Source organism: Drosophila subobscura, chromosome O (assembly GCF_008121235.1).
Source record: "Drosophila subobscura isolate 14011-0131.10 chromosome O, UCBerk_Dsub_1.0, whole genome shotgun sequence".
Classification (NCBI taxonomy): Eukaryota; Metazoa; Arthropoda; class Insecta; order Diptera; family Drosophilidae; genus Drosophila; species Drosophila subobscura.
This window is the reverse complement of record NC_048533.1, coordinates 19905527-19923872: the sequence shown is the minus strand read 5'-3', so window position 1 is coordinate 19923872 and position 18346 is coordinate 19905527. Positions and strand designations below refer to the sequence as shown.

Genomic DNA, 18346 nt, shown 5'->3' with positions numbered 1-18346 from the left:
GCCCACCTCCCCCCAACCCTTCATCACATCACATTTTTATACCCGGTACTCGAAGAGTAAATAGGGTATATTGTATTTGTGCGGATAACGGTTGTATGTAACGCACAGAAGGAAACGTTTCCGACCCCATAAAGTATATATATTCTTGATCAGCATCAATAGCCGAGTCGATTGAGCCATGTCTGTCTGTCCGTCTGTCCGTCTGTCCGTCCGTCCGTCTGTCCGTCTTGTTTGTCGGCTAGTTCTCAGAGACTATAAGAGCTAGAGCCACCAAATTTTGGCACCAGACTGCTGTATGCTCACACTGAAACCAGTGTATTTAAAAAATGAGCCCGCCCCTTCCGCCCCCGCAAAGGGGACGAAAACCTCCCAAATCTACAATTTTGAAGATAACAGAAAACTAAAAACGCCATTCCGTAGGGAATGACCATATCTATCAGATCACCAAATTGGGATCCGATTGGATCATTATTATAGCCACAATGAAGAAATTAGTTTGCAGTGGCCAAACCCACCCCGTCCCGCAGCATTCACACTCTGCTTCGCGTTGTTTATGGCCTGGCCCCTGACACGCCACTGCCTCTGCCTCTGCCGCTGCCTCTGCCGCTGCCTCTGCCGCTGACTCTGCCGCGACTCTGCAGTGTGTGTTTCTAGGGGAGGGTGGCGAGCTAAAGGAGCGTGTTGGTGTGAGTAGTGTTGTTGATGTAGATGACAGATGAAGAAAAAATGTAAAACTGGACAAATAACCGCTAAAGTGCAGATGTAGTACTGAGTGCCGGGTATAAAAGTTGTGACGCGTAAGAAGCGTCTCACACGTCCCTTCTCGTTTTTTTTCAGTTTGTGCACACAAATGTAGCATCAAATTATTTCCAAAAATCTATGTTTATGCTGTTGGGTGGCTGCTGCTGCTGCCCTATCGATCATTTGCATATTTAGTGTATGAGTGCTGCGGAAAAGTCTGTACAGATTTCTTCTAAATATATATTTTTAGATGAAGGTAACTTGATGGAGGATATTGATATATTAACCAGATGTTTACAAAGCTATAAACCATATTAATAAATATGCAAATAAAGTTATAACTGAGGGAAAGGAATCAGAAACAGAAAACAAACATAAATATTTGCATGAAAAATAAAATAATCTTAAGGGTATTGGAAGTGGCAACAAGCTTACTTAATGGATAGGATCTATCTACATTTAAGATTTATTTTTCACAGCGAAAGAAATCATTTGATTTAATTATAAATAGTTGTTAGTTTGTGACTCCGAGCGAGTCCTAGCATATGCATGCAGGACTAGTGCGTTTCATTTTCTCACTTAGATTGTATTTACTTAAGAACAAGCAGAAACGAGCAGCCAGAAATGTCGAGCAGGGTTCACCTTTGGTTCAGCTTCTCATTAATCTGCATGACTATTGGCACTCGATGCCATAAATCTAGCTTAATGCAGCATTGACCCACAAAACCAGGCTATAGTCGGGGCAGGGCCGGATACCTCTCCTTAGACTTCACGGGTGAACGCATTTAGCAGTTCAAGCTGGCATAACAGAAACCAAAGACGAACTCTGAACCTACCCCGGCAGTCGGGTCAATGAAAAATCGTTTCAGTTTTGAGGCAAAAATCATTAAATTCGTCACAAAAACTGTAAGAAAAGGGGGAAATCCAAGGAAAACTGGCAGGCAAGGAAGGGTTGGAGACCTCAGACACAGACCTTTGGCAAGCAGCAGACGATCTCCTTTTGTTTGCATTTCACCTCTACACGTAATTTACTGTGAACCCGACGAGAAGCAGACTCAGGGATGTGGATGAGGATGAAGAAGGCTGATGACTATCTTCGACCCAGTACTGGGTATTTGGGGTTGATGCTGCTGCGGCCTAAGCAAAAGTGACATCATAAGACGTGACACATTTGAACTCGGGATCGAGGCAGAGGACCAGGACCTCTAAAACTCTTTGCACCCTTTGATACCTGGTCTAGGGGTTTTCGCTCGGTTATTTGATCGCTCGTAAATTTCTTTTCGCAGGGCCATATTCCGCTTCATGATCTCAATCGCAATCTTTTGGCGATTTTTGCACTGTGGGAAATTTTTGCGGAAGGAAGCGCGATCATGATCGATGGCTGTATAGAGTTTCAATAGGGTTAAAGGGGCGGCGGCACTCGAACCGTCCCAAATGGGGAAAAACGAAACTTTTTTGTGTGTGCCAAAAGCGAAACCAGAAACGAAAGATTTCTAATTGCAATTTCTTCCACCAAAAAAAAAGCAAAATGTGCTACATTTCCTCGAATTTCCTCCATTCAGGAGCTTAACCGCTTAATTATAGGCTAAGCTGTTGCATTATGCATTTTCACACCATTTTCCGGGCGTTTTCCGGGCGGAAAACCAGTTTTCCCAAATCGTTTTATGGCCAGCCCTTGACCACAGCCCATTTCCACTCTTCCATTTTGATGAATTTTCATTGTTTGTTTGTAGGTTTTCGTGGCGCGTGTCCAAACAAGTTAACCCCTTGACGACCAGAAGTGACCGCTTGACCAGCGCCCGGCACGATTCCTGCTCCGACTTGTTGTTGTTGTCCGCACATCCTTTGGGCAGACAGAGCCCGAAGCACGTGCGTGTGATTAGGAAGTCGCCTGTGGTCGACTCTTCAGTCAGTAAAAGTTGATTTAAGATCTCAATAAGGGAAAACATAACCGTACTACTAGCACAGGTACATACTTATGTACATACATATTTATGTACGTAAAACTATGTACATATGTATGTATATTCTACATGAACTTATGTACTACATAGCCTCAGATCTCCTGCTGGACTTGCATTAGCCTCACAAGTCCATGGGCGTTCCACCCTTCTTTTTTTGTTGCCACTCAACTCTTTTATTTTTGTTGGAAATTGTGTGATTTGAAAAATGTGTATAAATGCTACATTTTGGCAAAAGGCTGTCATTGTCACGGCCATCATGGAAAGGGGTAGCTGGGCTGTGTGGCTCCTATGTTCAGAAAGGATAAAGGATGCTGTGCCCTGTCGCCTGACAGCGTGTTCAATTGTTGAGGACATAGAAAAGCGTTACGCGCTCATATGTTTGCTAAATACAACAAAAATTCGCTGACCTTCCCGCAGAATTGAAAAAAAAAACTGTTCAGCGAGAGAGGGATAAACGGCGTTACAGGGGGGGATGTGTGGTAGGTTGAGAGAGAGAAAAGAGAGAGAGAGACGAGACTCGGTTCCTTGCTCTCTTAAATGGAATTTGCGAAAAAGTAATAATTCGATTGGAAACTCAAAGTCAAAAGTTTTGGCTTTTTCAAGGCCATCAACGCATCATTAAAATGCTCGTCAACTTTTACGATCATCCATCAATAAGTCCATTCATTGTTTACCTTAAGATCTACGCTTTGGTTGCGAATTGAATGATCTTTAAGAAGAAAAGGTTGAGCAGTTGCCAAATCAAAGGGAAGAATCAAAGAAGACAATTCACAAAAAAGTAAGTATCAATATGTTTGTACGCATCTAATTGTAAAAATGGATAAACCTACAAATTTTAGTTTCGACAATAGATTATGCAGCATACGTTCAATCCGAAATTTTTTCTGGTAGATTTCTTGAAACAATGACTAAAAATTCCATATTTTGTGGCTCATGTCAGGAAGTAATGAAATATACAAAATTTACACAGTGATCTCAATACCAGTATCTGATGGTTAATGCCTCTCTAAGCTTTCCCATGACTACCGGCCCATCGACTCTTTCTAAATTCACATTTCCCTAGCTCAATGTGTGTTTGAAAATCACTTCTCACACTGATTGCAATCAACTTTGCGTGGCAATAGAAAAGCGAAACCCATAAAAATAATTTTATTCAGAGAGCTTCAGTAATAAACTGCAAATGGCATTGCATAAATTTTCGGAGAATTCATTCCGCTGGCTTGCAAATTTTCCGCAGACCCATGCCGTCAAATGTAACCCAAATGATGCACATTTTTTGTGCGAATTTGCATAATTTTGGCATTTTCAATTAAGCGGGTGTCCTGGCCCGCAGACGAGGGACGAGATTGAGATAGGCCAAGGGTAAGGAACGCATTTTTGACTTGTGCCAATGTTATGCAAATTTCCCGGATTCAACACCCCGGCCAACGGGTTAGAGGTTCCCGCAGACAAGCCCTTGATTTCATTTTGATGCGTTTTTTGTTTGGCAGGCACCGTGCTAAATGTTAATTCTCCTCAAGTGCCAATAGGTTTGTCTTCAGCAGGGGGAATGTCTTGTGCTGGGCAACTCCGTGCAGTCCTATTTAATATTCATGAAAGGCGCAGTTACAGACGATGTTATGTTGTGTGAAGTCGTTTGGAAATTTGCAAATATACTTATGATTAAGTAATGAGCTTGCATTTCCATTAGGAGAACACTCAGAGCATTTGAAGGAATAGATTGTGTAGGTGTTTGCCACTCTAAATAACTTCCACTGCATATTTGAAATCAAAAATGATCAAGCTGCAGATTCAAGACCATCAAACAAAAGGAATCTTTGTATGTTTTATGTAAGATCTAAAAATGTATAAATTATCCTTTATGTTTTCTACAATATTCTAAAAATTGTTAGACACTAACAGTTGAGGAAGCCTGCAATAATTCTTAATTATTCACTTTTTGTGCACTTTCCTTTACAAAGAACATCTGTAAATATTCCTCAACATATTTCCAATTTCTGGAAGGGGAACAGAACTATTTATATTTCCCCATAACGAACTCTTTTCGAACAATCAGTTTCCGCAATCTCGCTGTGCAATTTTCCCAAGCCTCAGATCTCGGCAATGGAATGCAAAAATGCATTTCTGCGTAACCCTCAACCCTCAACCCTTTTGGCTGCTTCAATCAATTTATTAATTTCACATGCTTCTTGTTTATGCAATTTGCAGTATCGAATGTCAGGGAAATGGCAACAATCGTGGAAGAAGCAAAATAATAAAAAAGGAAAGGATTAGGCATGAGTTTTAGAGGAGAGCAGAGTGCAGGTTTCCCGTTTTGCACGACTCGAGTTTACCTTTGGCATCCTTTTGCTCAGACAGGCAGAAACCCGTAAATAGTTTTCCGTTTTTTGCATGCTGGAGAAAACGGCAAGGGTTACATCACCCTTTGGGCGAGAAGCACCTCGAGGAGACTTTCACATAAATCTTGGTTTGCAGCAGCTGACATCATTAGGCTGGCATTTGTCATTTGATTTCCGCTCCAGGGATTGGTGTAAAAAGTATCACTTTTTCGGAGGGTTTTCTTAGTCGGAAATTCGAAACTTTCTTCATCCGCGGCCATGGGTAATGCCAATGGCCACCCTTGGCAGGATGATCAATAGTTTTTGACCAAGAATAACCATCAATCAATGAGCAGAACATAACGATTGGAAGATCACGTAACGGACTGGGACCAGTTTCGATGAAAGGTTCCTTCAAATACTTATGAGTTGCAAATAATTTGACTATAACCCTGACACCCCTGAGCGTCTGCTGCTGCTGCTGCCAAATGACCAATGCAACTTGACCTCTGGCCAGCCAACTGTCATCATACTCACAGTGTCCTTGCATATATAATCCTATTAATTGCTTTATTAGCGGGTCCAGGCCCGGGACCAAAGCAAACGTAAACAGCTCAATAATTTTTGTGTGTGAAAATGTGAGAATTTTCCCAGGCAAATGGCAGATAAAAAGCAGATCTTAAGCGAAAGCAACCCCCAGAGGAGAGGACAGCGCCAGCTGATCTGATCGGTACCCTGCGATCATCATCAATATCATTTAACCTAATGGACCCTGACCTTGCCCGAGCGAGCTAAGCTGCGGCAAAAGTGTCTTCATGCCTGACTGGATGGGGATTTAAAGGCGAAGACCTTTCCCTACAGTTTCGCATCTCTTCCTATTTTTCTTTAATTTCCGTTGCACAAAAATGGCAAGCCCCGTGGACCAAGGGTGGGTTTACTTTCCCTCCCGGAGGACTCTTCCTCTCGACTGTCCAAACAAATATTAATCAAAGTTGCTGCTCAAATATTTACTTAGTCCACCACGGTCTTGCTCCGCACTGCTAAAGCTTAAGCGTTTTTTCCTCGATCCTTACAGTTCATCCTTCAAGTTTAGGTTTTCCGGGAAAAGTTTGCAGCTAAGGGAGCTGCCCTAATTGTCATATAACGTGACGGCCATCGGATATGCCTCTGCCACTTCAACGCCCTCGTTTGACACTCAATTTGCATATATTTTGCCAGTCATTAGCAAACTGTTGATGTTGATGGACTCGGCCCAGACCGGGGCGAGAATATTGATTGAGACTTAATGATTGTGTTGACATTTCGAGGTTGCACGCCAGCAGCAGCAAGGATACACACCATTTCTTATATATACTTATTAAATATTCGTGAGTGGGTGTCGTGTCCGATACATTAAGTGGAAGTCGTCAATTATACCTGTAGGAATTATAGTTTAGTACTACATGGAGATCTTTGATTTACTTTTATCTTTCTTGAATATTTAAATCTTTAACAATTGGGGATTTCTGTACTTTTCTAACTAAATATTGCAAAGCATTTTAATGTACTTGGAACATAGTAAATGAATGGGTTTTAAAGAGAATTGTAAGACCTCTCATTTAAATTAATTGGTTTTAAAAAGGTGAGGTAGTTTTTGCCAATTTATTTCTTTCCAAATTCTACAAAGCTGCACACTAAAATTATCAAATAAACGGCAAAGAATGTGAATATGTGTAGTATATCAATATCTAACAAAAATCGTAGAACTTTCCTACCAAACTTTATAATAAAAAGTATTTAGCTAATATACATATGTAAGTTATACAACAGTTTAGTTCCTCGTTTCAATTGAACATATTTGAAGACAAAACAACACAATTTGATTTAATGGAAAAGGATTAGAAATTGCAATAAAAGATACAACAAAATGCATGCTGGAACATTATTTCAAAGAAAGTATTGAATGCTACTGCATTTATTGGTTTCATAGCATTTCAGTAATGTCTGTGATTTTCCTTCTCCGGGGACCGCCCAGCTGTTGACAATGGAAACCCAATCAGGCTGAAAACGTGCTTTGATCATGATATCCCGAGCCTGTTCCCTGGAACAGTGTTGGCGTTGTTCGGCTGATTGCGCAACTGCCAAAACCAAACCGAAAATTAAACAAAAAGTAGAGCAGCATTTTCCACAAAACGAGAACTGAATTTGTACAGAAAATGCCAAAAAAAAAGAGGAAACCAATCGAGTATCGGGAATCCACCCTCAAGCTGAGGAGGGAGGGGATGCCGAGCACATAACAAGATGTTCCCTCCAAAGCATTTGTCTAAGCATGCTGCGTAATCCTTTTTGTAAGGACACGTCGCATTGTGTGTGCCGTGCGGTGTGTGTCTGAAAGGATTGCTCTGCGAAGAAGGGAATTCGGGACGAATGTCGGCATATCTCCGGCCGGTGCGTAGTTTCCTGCGCAGGCAAGCCTCCAGAAAGGCAGCTGAAGAAGATCGAAGGATGCCCATGGGATGCCAAGGGGGCGCCGAGTTGCGCTGTTTGTTGTGACGATGTAATAAGATTATAATTCCATATTTCTCCTTTCAGTTTTCTTTCACAATTTTATTTTCTCCTCCTAGTTCGCGCTGCTGAGTTCAGGGAACTTTGGCAGCTGACCCCTGGCATGGATTTGCAGCGAAAGGACATGTTCTAGGGGTTGCAAAAATGCGGAAAATGAAACTTTAGTGAAACTCCTTGCAAACGAAACTCTTTCCTGTCAATTACAAAATTTGCCAAGTTCCACGCTCTCCTACCTGGCATGGAAACCTAATGGAAATTGCCGTTTCCTAAATTACTGCAACATTTCGCCCTGAAAAAGGGTAAATATTTGCAGTGTGCTCCGCGAAGTATCTTATAACATCGCTGGCTTTCATTAATTTTAATATTGTCATTAGTTTTAGGGAGAAACCCTCCTGGAAAATATAAAAAATGCTCAGAAAATCCTTAAAAACTCGTGAGAAATTTCTGCGATCGGTAACTTGACTCGGCGCTAATGATTTCTCCAGCAAATCCTGCAGACAAGTCCAAGGAACTCATAACGATCATCAATCAAGTCGGACAGCTGCTGAAAAGGCAAATATTTTTGATAAATTGTTCTACAAGTTTTGGGTTTTCTTTTTACTAAAAAGTGTGAAAATTCTTTGCCCAGAATCTTCAATTATTTGCCTCTGCGAAAATGTTCAAAAATGCATTAAGCAAAACCGAAAAATCAGCTGCCAACTAAAAAAATAACGACTATTTGCACTGCAACCCTCCGCAGGGGCCTTGTATGTATTTCATTAATAAATTATGCAAATTTCTACCATGCGGGACCTGATGCCCAAAACGCATTTAACAAATATTTGCATAATTTTGGCACTGGCGACTTTTCCACCAAGCCCTTGCAAGGCAACCCAACCCGACCAGGACACGGGCACGAGAACCGAGACCGTGCCAGTGTTATGCTAATGGACCTGCAACTCAGACGGGGAGGAGGGTTATCGACTGCGCACGCGCGCCGTGTGGAAACTTATGCAAATCAGCAAGGAAATCCCTCGAACATCGAACAAATCGATTGGCGAAGGGCGGCTGCTGAGGGACGATACGCTGGCTGAGGCCATCGATTGATTTTGAATTTGAATTTGCATTTGCATTTGGTCGGAGCTAAGCAAGGTACCGCCGAAGCATGGAAGGATGGAAGCAAGGAGCTGGTTGTGTCACTTGGTTGGCGAATTGGGATTGAAGTGGATTTACCAATTGTTGCCATAATTGAGTGACATGGATAACACAGAGAGGGACGGAGAGTGAGAGGGAGAGATGCGAACTACGAGCATGTTCTGTGCTATTGATTACAGGAAAAGGTTCCACGCTAAAATGGCAACTGGAATGGAAATCTGCATGAAAATGCAGACAAAAGACCATACACAGAAATAGTATAAAGGCGACCCAGAGCTCGGTTCGTTGCTTGTATTATTTCCCCATGTTCATTCATAGTTACACTCATTGTAAGAGTGTTCCTGCTTTTATGCTTTTACATTTACATATGGGAGATTCATATTCAGTTACAAATGGAAAACTTTTGTCAGTGTTGTTGCTGCTGTTGTTGCTGCTGCTGGCCCAGTTGATTGCAGCTAGTCCTATACAGTCATTTCAGTCATTCAGAGGACACGAAGCGACAATTATTATTTCGGGCTAAACTTTTGAATTAGCATTACACTGGGAAATCAATTAGCCAAGTAGAAGGCTCGTCACAGCCAGCGACCTTATGGAGTTTTAATTGCTGGCGAGTTTGTCCTCTACTATGTTGCCATTGGTGGAACAAACTTCGGGAGGAGGACGACTCAGACTTATCGCTGGTGTCATCAACGTGAGAAAATCCCAGGGAACAATTCTGGAGTGGAGATCCTATCTCCCATCTTTCTCCCTAATTGCGTCAATTGCCTGTGGCACTTCGATACCATCCTCCATCCTCCTCTCCTCTGTGTCTCACAATTTCCACGATTTATGCTAAAAAGTAAACAAAATCGTTTGAATATTCAATCCGAAGGGGCGCTTCACTCAGTGGGCACACTATGGGCATACACACACCCTATTTACGTATCTATTTTCCTTTTCTTGAATATTTTCTCTGTTTTCCTCCTTTTTGTGACTCTTTGTTTTGGGATGCGTATAGCCACAGATTTATTGCCTCAACAAAATCTCAATTTCTATCCCTCAATGGGATGCGATCTTCTATCGATCGATGATATTTCAATATTCTCATTGGCATCCCTCGCACTCTGCTTGTCCAACACTGCTGACCCTTGGCTAATGCTGGAAGTAGAGTCTATGCTGATGATGATGATGTATTGTATTGTATTATGCAAGTGCTAATGCAATGCTAATGAGCACGCGTAGAATTTCCGGAATTAGTTAGGCACGAGCGTGAAGTCGGAGATAATCTCTGGAGGGATAATAGAGAGGAATCGGATAGCCCTGACCAATGGTCAGCGCGCGTGCCTGTTCTTGACGTGTTTAATGGGCTACGATTGGGTAGTCAAACAGGTTTCCTATGCTCCTCGTCTTGAAGGGTGATCAGTGGTCATCTTAAACGGTCATCCTTTGGACGCGTGGACAGGACAACAAGGGCTAATTGAGATGGTCAGTGGTCACGATGGCCGTGCGCCATTTTCCATCAGTCCGACCATCGCCCTTCTACCTCCGGTAATTTATAACGGTTATTTCTAGAGAATCCTTTGAGGAATAAAAAAAAAACTTGAGAAACATTTCTCATCCGAACATAATCCTTGGCCTTCGGGTCAGGCAAACACACGAAAAGCAGAAAGCTGCAATTAAACTCGCTTTTGCGCATCCTTTCGGAAGCATCCCAGGAAAGGTAACAAAAGGGTTGAAGGGTCGCTCGAAGGACCTCCTCGCCCAAAACCGGACCGGACTCGTGGCCACGAATCAAAAATGAAAATCACAAGCAAACCGGTTTGGACATCGGCATTAATTTTCAGAAAGGCCGCGAAGAAAATTTCAGCAGCACGTCACAAAAAAAAAGGATGAAAGGATGGAACCCTTGCAGGATATGTGTACACACCATATGGCGGGGTCCATAGCGGGATCTGGTCAACATGGAAGCATAGAGGCTGCGGCGGCAGCTCTGGCTCTGCCTCTAGCTTCTGCTCGTGTATTGGGTGTCTCCTAACGGCTGCAGATGGCCCTGATCCTGTTCCCGAAGCTGCTGCTTCTGCTGTCTTTGGGGTGGCAGTCAGGCATGAGAGTTGGACAGACAGGACAATGGCGAACGGGGCTCAAAGGGTAGCCTTGCGGTCATGCATTCAAATTATCTTTCTATTTTGTTCTCAGCATGTTTAACAATGACCCCGTCCCGCCTGGGAAGCTCTTGCTCTTTGGCGAGAGGTCGGCCATTTTGTTGAACCCAAAATTGTTCCCGAATTAACGGACATTTCTCAAGATTATCCTACAATCCATCAATGGGAAGGATAGAGCCCCAAAACAAGATTTCTCAACCGAAGTGCCGATAGAAATGACCGTAGGACAGTCCCCCCAGAGAAACGCGTGCCACACTGACCTCGCGAGTGACCATTTCAAACCCTTTTTCTCAATCCTTAACCCTCGGAAACTGGTTCTTGACCAACGCTAAGCGATCAAGCACCTTTGACGCGTGTCCATCGCGGGGTTGGTCAGCCAAAGATGGACAAACTGCCCCTAAGAAGTAACCCAAACATAAGGAACCAACACTTCACACATTTGCATTGTCATCTGCAATGACTCTCTCCTCAGCCACTGTCCATCCATATCCATTGCATCCCTAAGTGGTCGACTGGTCCCTTCAAAGTGTCGACAAATCGTTCGCAAATACAGATCCTATTAGCCTTCCCTGTGGTCATTGATAGCTCGAGCCGAGCTGGCAAGATTTATGCAAAAAGGCAGCAGCCCAAGGGTCAGCAGTGTTGAACAAACAGAGAGCGAGGGATGCCAATGAATATATTGAAATATCATCGATCGATGGAACAAAGACACAAAACTACTCGCATCCCATTGAGGGATAGAAATTGAGATTTTGTTGAGGCAATAAATCTGTGGCTATACGCATCCCAAAACAAAGAGTCACAAAAAGGAGGAAAACAGAGAAAATATTCAAGAAAAGGAAAACAGATACGTAAATAGGGTGTGTGTATGCCCATAGTGTGCCCAGTGAGTGAAGCGCCCTTTTGGATTGAATATTCAAACGATTTTTGTTTACTTTTTAGCATAAATCGTGGAAATTGTTAGACACAGAGGAGAGGAGAATGGAGGATGGGATCGAAGTGCCACAGGCAATTGACGCAATTAGGGAGAAAGATGGGAGATAGGATCTCCACTCCAGAATTGTTCCCTGGGATTTTCTCACGTTGATGACACCAGCGATAAGTCTGAGTCGTCCTCCTCCCGAAGTTTGTTCCACCAATGGCAACATAGTAGAGGACAAACTCGCCAGCAATTAAAACTCCATAAGGTCGCTGGCTGTGACGAGCCTTCTACTTGGCTAATTGATTTCCCAGTGTAATGCTAATTCAAAAGTTTAGCCCGAAATAATAATTGTCGCTTCGTGTCCTCTGAATGACTGAAATGACTCTATAGGACTAGCTGCAATCAACTGGCCCAGCAGCAGCAGCAACAACACTGACAAAAGTTTTCCATTTGTAACTGAATATGAATCTCCCATATGTAAATGTAAAAGCATAAAAGCAGGAACACTCTTACAATGAGTGTAACTATGAATGAACATGGGGAAATAATACAAGCAACGAACCGAGCTCTGGGTCGCCTTTATACTATTTCTGTGTATGGTCTTTTGTCTGCATTTTCATGCAGATTTCCATTCCAGTTGCCATTTTAGCGTGGAACCTTTTCCTGTAATCAATAGCACAGAACATGCTCGTAGTTCGTATCTCTCCCTCTCACTCTCCGTCCCTCTCTGTGTTATCCATGTCACTCAATTATGGCAACAATTGGTAAATCCACTTCAATCCCAATTCGCCAACCAAGTGACACAACCAGCTCCTTGCTTCCATCCTTCCATACTTCGGCGGTACCTTACTTAGCTCCGACCAAATGCAAATTCAAATTCAAAATCAATCGATGGCCTCAGCCAGCGTATCGTCCCTCAGCAGCCGCCCTTCGCCAATCGATTTGTTCGATGTTCGAGGGATTTCCTCGCTGATTTGCATAAGTTTCCACACGGCGCGCGTGCGCAGTCGATCTGCGTGCCTGGAAGTGTAATGTAACCCTCCTCCCCGACTGAGTTGCAGGTCCATTTGCATAACACTGGCTGGCAAGGGTGCCCGAGGCTGAGGTTTATGCAGAGCCCTAACCGAGAGCATCACCCGCTCTGGCCCTGGGCGACTATGCCAAAATTATGCAAATTCTTCTGCGTGCCAATATTTTACAACAATAATTTATGGAAATTACTTTCTGCGATGGATTCGGAGCGCCTGCGCAGCGGATGTAACATGTCGCCTCCTTCAAATGGAAAGCGGTTCCTCGAAGGCTTTGCTCTTGTTCGGAAATTTCTGCAATCGTTTTTTTTATATGCAAATTTTTTTTGCAACCGTTCTGTGAAAATTTTTGCATTTTTTTGTACGATTGTAATGCAGATTTTTTGCTTGATTGTAATTTTAATTTTGAAAACTTTTTCAATGGCGCCAAAATGTGTGTTTTATTTTTTGCATTTGAATGGTTTTCATTCGATTATGTCTCTGACGGAGAGCAGCTGCTACAGTTCTGAGGCGCGCCAATCCTTTGGGTTTATTTTGTTCTCAGTTTTGCCAAAATTTGCCCGAACAGTTTGAATAGAGCAGCGATCCTCCATGATCCTTAATGGACAATGCCTATGCGGAATCTACAATTTGTGAGACTTTAGATTCGATTATGCTTATGGAAATCAGCAAAATATGTTCCAGATTGGATTTTGCTAGTGTGGGAAATTGGAACGCGAACGATAATTTAATCAAAAATTGATTTTTCAATTGCAGTTAACTTTTCTAGGTATGCAAAAGAAGTTTATATATTAGGAATACATAGTGGGGATTGGGATTGGTCGACTTGATTGACTTACTTCATTAAATTGATTCACAGCATGGGCGGGGTAAGAAATCATTTTATAATTTTTACTTATTTAAAGCTATAATGATTATAACTATCGCTGAATCATTTCATTTAACATTACAGATGGATATTAATCATACAAACCCTTTAGTCACCCAATTTCTACCCACTCAAAGGATAGTTTATTGCTAAATAAATCAGCAGTAAAACACTAAACATGTGCATTAAATTTTTAGTAATATTTAAAATTAATTGCTCATTCTTTTCTTTAATAGATTTATATGCGTATAGTACATACATTTGTACATACATAAATACATATTTATTGTATATAAATAATATAAAATTCCCTAAGTCATCTATGTACCTATTGTTGTACTTCTCTATCGTTGCCCATCTCCCTCACACATTGCGTTGAGATATATAGATTCCTTTACATTCTCTCCTCTCTCGACACCAATGACATTTTTTACCTAAAAAACTCTCTTTTCCAGATAAATTTACATGAATGCTGGCATTTTATTGGTCGGGAAAAAACCAACGAAAAAACGGAACCAAACCGAAAACAAGAAACACAAGCCAGCGCCGAGTATTGCATTTTCCGTGAGTATTTTCCGGCTAAGGGTCGCTAAAAAACTAGGGGTTGAACGCCCAGCACAGCCACCACCAAGGGGTTGGTTGCTTGTTCGCCCGTTTTTTAAGAGCGACGAGAGCGAGCGAGATCGTTTTTTAAGAGACGAAGGGGCAGTAGAGGAGAGGGTTGTAGCTGGAACTTTGAGTTTGCGCAACTTCTGCTATATTAGCTGGCGGCAACGGAAGAGTTGAGACACTCGAAGCCGAACGTCGATGATCGCCAGACGGCCGTGCAAGACAAGTCGATCGAGAACGAGATCTCCCGTGTTCCGCTGTGTTCAACCAACTGTGCTGTGACAAACCAAAAAACCAAAATCTTCGAGATCAAAGAAAAATCTTAAGAATTTTTTAAAACGAAAGGAGAGAGATCCTTGTTCAGTGCTGTGTTTTACAAGAAAAATAAGAAAATATCAAAGTGCTTTGCCAAAATGTCCAATCAAATGGAGTTTATAATGCAACTTTATATGATGAACTTGCTGCAGCAGCAACAGCAGCAGCAGCAGTTGCAGCTGCAGCAGCCCCAACAGCAGCAACTAGCTGGATACACTTACACACAGAACGAGGACATCTCCAGCAGCACATGCCTGCAACAGCAGCAGCAACATGAACAGCAGCAGCAACATGAACAGCAGCAACATCAGCTCGAACCTCTCAAGACAAGAACGCACAAACGCTTTAGCTCGCAAAACACGACCTGTAGTACTCGTAGTAGCCGTAGTTGTAGTCCCAATAGTAATTTGATTGCTCTTCAACAACAACAACCATTTGTCCATGCTTCAGCATCCACGACCCCCGCACCTAACAACTTTGTTGGCCAGATGTTGCTCAACACATTGCCGCCCCTGACGCAGTTCATGCTGCAGCAGCAACAACACCAGCAGCAGCAGCAGCAACAGCAGCAACAGCAACACTTGTTGGCAACATCGAACCTCCTACTAACACCCACCCACACGCCCAGCTCCCTGAAGCAGGAGCAGCTGCAACAACACATGATGCTGGGCCAGCTATCTGGCGCAGTAAATGTAGAACAGCTTACCACAAATAATTTTTTGCAATCCTCCACAGTGACATCAACGCCAATCGAGAACGCAGCGCAACATGCTGCCGACGCAGTCACCACTCCACCAGCAGCAACATCTGCAGTGGCTCAGGGAGCGCATGTTGCCAGCAACCTTTCGGCCGTCACAGTCAAATATGAGCAGAATTTTGATGATGAAGATGATGATGATGATGACGATGACAAGCCTCTGTCCAGCCTGAACAGCTGCAGCTCCTCGGGGCTGGTCAGCACCAATGCCAGCTCCGAGAAGATGCTGATGATGTCGGGCGTGCAGCCGTTGGAGTCGACCACAGACAGCGTCGACTCCCCCAGCATGGTGAGTAGTCCGTTAGTCTGTAGCGAACCTTAACCATGGGAATATAATTTATTAATAGAGTAAATAAGAATTTTCCATGCCTCTCTTTTCGAGCTTTAAATGGGAATAGGGAAAATATGGGGAATATCCCACGCTTTTGTAATTTGAGTGATGCAACAAACGATTCGTGATTCAAGAACTCTTTCGCGGCTTGTTCGAGATCGAGAGTAAAAACAGAAAGATCTCGATTCCAAAGAAAACAAACAGCTGTGTCGGCAACGCGTGGGTTCGACTCCCCCGACGGGCCATCTGTGGGCTCCAGGCAGTCTGTCGGAGACGAGACCCAATCTTCTGAATATTTTATGTAACATTTTTCTCCTCTCCTCCTCCTCACGTTTTGCAGTACACGCCCGTTAAGCAGCCGGCAGACTCATCGTACAACATCACGCCCCTCGACAGCGAGCTCACACCAAACACCCCCATAGCCCAGACCCAGACCATCTCCCTCCTGACCCCGCCGTCCAGCGAGCAGAGCAAGAGCACTGTCAGCCTGTCCACGGCGAGCAGCCTCGACGTGTTCCTGCAGAGCGAGGATAGCCTGAAGAACCTGCGCAAGGTGTCCTCGTATCTGGAGTGCGAGAACAGCCTGTGCCGGCAGGAGAATTTGCGGGAGCACTTCCACTGCCACGACGAGCCCTGCCAGGGCAAGATCTTGAGCAAGAAGGATGATATCATCCGCCACCTGAAGTGGCACAAAAAGCGCAAGGAGAGCCTCAAGCTGGGCTTTGCACGCTTCTCCTCGGCGGACGACTGTGCCCCTGCCTACGGCGAGGGCTGTGCCTACAACTGGAAGCAGACCCACTACCACTGCATCTACGAGCACTGCCCCAAGGTCTATGTGAGCACCAGCGACGTCCAGATGCACGCCAACTTCCACCGCAAGGACTCCGAGATAGTCAACGAGGGCTTCCGTCGCTTTCGGGCACACGAAAACTGTCGCATCGAGGATTGCCCCTTCTTCGGCAGAAAGATTTCGCACTATCATTGCTGCCGCGAGGGCTGCAACCACACGTTCAAGAACAAGGCTGATATGGGTGAGTACAGGGCAGAGCGTGGTGCAAGCTGAACAGAAACTTACTTAGGTGTATCTGTCCACTCCCCAGACAAACACAAGACCTACCACCTGAAGGACCATCAGCTGAAGATGGACGGCTTCAAGAAGATTCTGAAGACGGAGGCCTGCCCCTTCGAGGCCTGCAAGTTCTCCACCGTTTGCAACCACATCCACTGTGTGCGCGAGGGCTGTGACTACATCTTGCACTCCAGCAGCCAGATGATCAGCCACAAGCGGAAGCACGATCGGCAGGACGGGGAGCAGGCTTACCAGCAGTTCAAGATCAAGAACGAAGTGGAGGAGTCCTCCCTGGATGCCGCGCCCCAGCAGCCGCAGCCAACCGTTTGTGCCACTCAGCCCCCGATCAGTTCCTCCAGCAGCATCAACACCTCCACCCCACTCTCCTCTCTCTCCGCTGAGCACTTCCTGTCCCGAAAGCGTGGCAGGCCACCCAAGAAAATTGTGAGTATAGCAAACGATCCAAGATATCCCGGAACTTACTTATCATTTGTGTATCCATTCATTCACAGCAACTGCCTGCCGATGCTAAGCAGCCAGAGGCTAAACGTCTCAAGGTCGAGGATGATGCCAGCCAGCAGGCCATGCTCCAGCCCCAACCCCTGCCACAATCCATGCCCCAATCCTCACTCAACCCACTCGCCAACGGTCTGTTTCCCAGCCTCCTGCCCAACTTCGGTGTTGGTGCCACCGCTGCCGCTGCAACTGGGGCAGATGCCTCAGCGCCAAACTTCCAGCTGACGCATTTGATGGCCCTCTTCCAGCTGCAGAATCCCCTGTTCTACCAGAACCTCTATCCCGGCATGCCTCAGAACAGCTCCATGCTGGGAAACCTGGCCGCCTTCAGTGCTGCCTCGGCTGCAGCGGCGGCGGCAGCAGCAGCCACCGGGGGGCAGCAGCCCAAGGCGGAATTTAGCGTTAAGCCAGAGTTCAAGGAGTAGGCCCGTCGTCCTGCCCAGCATTTCTCGGGTTAGGCTTTTGTATATATGTAAAGGATAGTTGGACAGACTGACGATAACGATTCGATGGACAGCAGCCAGGCGCGCGCTTTAAGCAGGTCCCTCTTTATTGTCCTTTTCCTCTCACATCTTTCCGGGATGGGATCAGTTAGCGCTGAGGCAGGACCAGAACGGACGTGACGTTGCTTTACTTCCCAAAAGCGAACTCAGCCGCATTCTGATGAGACTCGCAATGCCCAGCAGAGTGCTGCTGAATTTGCTTTTGCCTCAGAGATTTCTGTTGATATTTTCTTCCCTTAGTCTAGTTTCTTCGAGTGCTACATTAATTTTGAAAATTTTCAGCCATCCTTAATAAAAAAAAAAAAGAGAAATTCTTGAATTTTAGTTCAACTAAAAACTGTGATTTTTCATTAGATCTGCCCAATATGCTTGCTAGTTTAGTTAGAATGCTGAAATGGCCTGACTTAGGAGATTTATTTGTCAATACCCGTATGTGATATGCCAATAAGATACTGCAAAATGTTCAGACTTTAGCCATTAAGATATTATTTAAATAAATATGTATGTAAAATCCCTAGTAAATTCTCCTGATGTCCATTCTTAGTTTAATGGTTTATAATGCCGAATAAATCATCAAGCCATAAGG

General features: G+C 44.2%; 1 protein-coding gene across 2 annotated transcripts; it reads left to right on the top strand.

Annotated features, from left to right (window-relative positions):
- The first annotated feature begins 14426 nt into the window (after positions 1 to 14426).
- LOC117899521 (transcription factor castor) lies at positions 14427 to 18272 on the top strand. Of its 2 annotated transcripts, XM_034809579.1 has the most exons (5): positions 14428 to 14986; positions 15320 to 15630; positions 16013 to 16703; positions 16773 to 17185; positions 17254 to 18272. In XM_034809579.1, the coding sequence occupies exons 1-5, from the start codon at positions 14683 to 14685 to the stop codon at positions 17680 to 17682; spliced, it is 2148 nt and encodes a 715-aa protein (XP_034665470.1). In that variant the 5' UTR covers positions 14428 to 14682; the 3' UTR covers positions 17683 to 18272. The 2 variants fall into 2 exon arrangements, with proteins under 2 accessions (XP_034665469.1, XP_034665470.1); XM_034809578.1 differs by having other exon boundaries at positions 14427 to 15630.
- Positions 18273 to 18346: the final 74 nt, after the last annotated feature.

Excerpts from the sequence above, each read along its gene's own strand:
- LOC117899521 (XM_034809578.1), top strand. The coding sequence starts at position 14,683 with ATGTCCAATCAAATGGAGTTTATAATGCAACTTTATATGATGAACTTG. Across the intron at positions 15,631-16,012 it reads GCGTCGACTCCCCCAGCATG|TACACGCCCGTTAAGCAGCC; the intron begins GTGAGTAGTCCG and ends CACGTTTTGCAG. Across the intron at positions 16,704-16,772 it reads CAAGAACAAGGCTGATATGG|ACAAACACAAGACCTACCAC; the intron begins GTGAGTACAGGG and ends TCCACTCCCCAG.